This window comes from Puntigrus tetrazona, chromosome 19 (genome assembly GCF_018831695.1).
Source record: "Puntigrus tetrazona isolate hp1 chromosome 19, ASM1883169v1, whole genome shotgun sequence".
Classification (NCBI taxonomy): domain Eukaryota; kingdom Metazoa; phylum Chordata; class Actinopteri; order Cypriniformes; family Cyprinidae; genus Puntigrus; species Puntigrus tetrazona.
In genome coordinates, this window is record NC_056717.1 from 7373750 (window position 1) to 7376347 (window position 2598).

General features: G+C 39.8%; 1 protein-coding gene across 1 annotated transcript in view; it reads left to right on the plus strand.

Annotated features, from left to right (window-relative positions):
- Positions 1-2567, plus strand: part of LOC122323892 (valine--tRNA ligase, mitochondrial-like) — a gene marked incomplete at its 3' end in the record, with an annotated part of 20221 nt that extends 17654 nt beyond the window's left edge. The window contains exons 26-29 of the mRNA XM_043218004.1: positions 728-964; positions 1055-1166; positions 2077-2267; positions 2367-2567. Coding sequence (XP_043073939.1) covers positions 728-964; positions 1055-1166; positions 2077-2267; positions 2367-2567 — 741 coding nt within the window. The remainder of the gene's footprint in view (positions 1-727; positions 965-1054; positions 1167-2076; positions 2268-2366) is intronic.
- Positions 2568-2598: the final 31 nt, after the last annotated feature.

The following is a 2598-nucleotide window of genomic DNA, read 5'->3' on the forward strand; positions in this document are numbered from 1 at the left end:
CTGCTGCTAGAAGTTCCGGTTGCTATAGAAACAGTCAGTGTTTGATGTTTCCCATGAACATCAAAGAGATAGGGGCTGCACTTGAATGCCCGAGAGGCGTTTCAAAGATGGCCGCCGAGTGACATGACTTGTCTTACAGAGACTTTAGTAAAAGGCCCTTCACAGCAAAAAATGTCGTTAATGAACCTCAGGATAAAAAAAAAAAAAGTGAATTTGCATCTGTACAGTAGAATACAGGAGAAGACGGTTCAGTGCTCTTGAAGCACAATTATTAGTTTATCTAAAGTCATTATTGCTTTTAAGTATGGTTGAACAGGATTACCAAAGGTCAGCAGCAAAGACGTAGGTTCATAAAATTGGATTAGATGCATTTGTTTTATTAATNCAGAGACGAGGATCTATGCAGATATTTCAGTAAAAAGCTATGACAAACAATAAAACAAAAACCACAGGAATCAAAGAACAGAATGATATTACATTCAGCATCCCTGCTGAAAAAAACAGCATATGCTGCTTAGGTATGTTTTGAGGCTGGGATGTTGGTTCATGCCGGTCATGTGCTTAAAGACCAGCTTAAACCAGCATCCCAGCTACGAACGGGAAAGGACTAAGTAGAGAGTATAAGTTGCTGATGTCTACCTGAAAAAAATACTTAATAACAGCAATTAGTTACATTTACTCAAGTACTTTACACCTCTGCATGATACTAATGGACGTTCTTCTTCAGGAAAGCATCAAGCCGCTGTTGAAAGGTGAAGGCTCTGGTTGTGAGGAACAGAGAGCTGGAGAGAGGCAGGCGGCCATGTCTGTGTTGTATCACGCCGTGTCCGTCTCTCTCACGCTCCTCTCACCCTTCATGCCGTTCCTCACGGAGGAGCTGTGGCAGAGACTCCTGCCTTACGCTGACTCTGACGGGACGCCCCGCAGCCTGTGTGTGCAGCCCTACCCAAAGACATCACAGCTGGTCAGATACACAACCAAGACACTACCCGATGACACGCGGCTCTGCTTTCACCGCATAACCACTCTTTATCCATCTCATCTTTCACCTCAGGAGCACTGGTGTTTTCCTAAGGAGGAGGCTGACTTCTCTTTGGTTCAGGAAGTGGTCAGAGTGGCGAGGTTACTGAGGGCCCAGTGCCAGCTGACGAAGGAGAGACCCGAGTGTGAGAGAACCTCACGCTTTTGTTGACTCCAGTGCTCACGTTTTGAATATTAGTTGTGTTTGCAAGTATGAGCTGTTGTAGTCGCGATACGTGCCTCAGCAGTGTTTAAATGCTATTTATATACAGTACTGTTATAGTGTTTATTTATGCTTTGAATCTGCTTACATATTTTCAGTCAGGAATGGTAACTAAAACAAACATTTGTTACTTGAAATATATTAAAAAAAGAATTTTGTTTTAGCTCTCCCAAGGAAATATTTCTTGTTTTTATTTTGTTTATCATGATGCACTGTGCAATAACAAAACGTTAAATTAAAAAGCTAAATTAATCACTAAATTCTATAATTGTAAATAAAGAGTAAATAAAATGAATTAAACATTTGAATTTAAACTATTTAATAAAAATGTAAAAAATAAAATAAAGATTTTTATAGATATATTTTTTAAAAGCTAATAAAAATGCCAACAAACCACAAAATGTTACCTAAAATGAAAAATTGTAATATATAAAAATAGAAAAGTGAAAAGTTTTCAGATTACATTTTAGTTTTAACTTTTAAGTTCTTGTCATTTTTTTAAATTTGTTTTAAAATATTTTCTGAATATTTCTGTTTAGCTAATGCAATAAAATGTGAAAATGTCTATAGACATCTGGTCATGTCTTTTGAAAAAACTTTTTAAAAATGTTAGCGTTGTAAACCAAAACAAACAAAAAAACATTTCCTTTGTGTTTAAATGTGCAATTTCTGAGTAAAAAACTTCTACAACTAACCATCTAACCCTAACAACCACCCAGAACACCTTAGCAACCTCACAGAAGCCCCTGGAAGCCAGTATTTCCTTTTCGCTGCAGTTATGATGGTAGATGAAATGATTGATCGTGTGAAGTGTAACGGTTGTGTTGTTGTAGTGTGGGCGGTGTGTGCACCGGACCAGGCCGAGACGCTTCTGCGCTTCAGATCAGCGATCTGCACACTGGGCCGGATCTCAGCGTTTCATCTGCACTGTCCAGAGGCGGGTTTGAGCGACTCTCCTGCTCTGCCCAAGGCCAGGGCTGTAGGGACGGTGGATCACTCCATCTGCTTATATCTCAGCATTCAGGTAATGTAGAGTAAGATTCTCCTTTCTACAGTAACGATGGATATATATATATATATATAGACTGCTGATTGCTCTTTTTCTCTCTCCGTCAACCTTCAGAATGCTATTAATGCTGACAAACAGGGAGCTCTCCTCTCTCAGCGCAGAGAGAAGCTGGCCTCCAAACTAAAACAAGCCCTCGCTCACACCCAGATGCCCAACTATGCAGAAGAAGTACCTCATAGAGTCAGACAGAAGACAGAGAAAAAGGTGAGTGCAGAGGACAATGGGCAGCTGTACTTCACCCAAAATAAAATATTCTCTCTCTCTCTCTCTCTCTCTCTCTCTATGT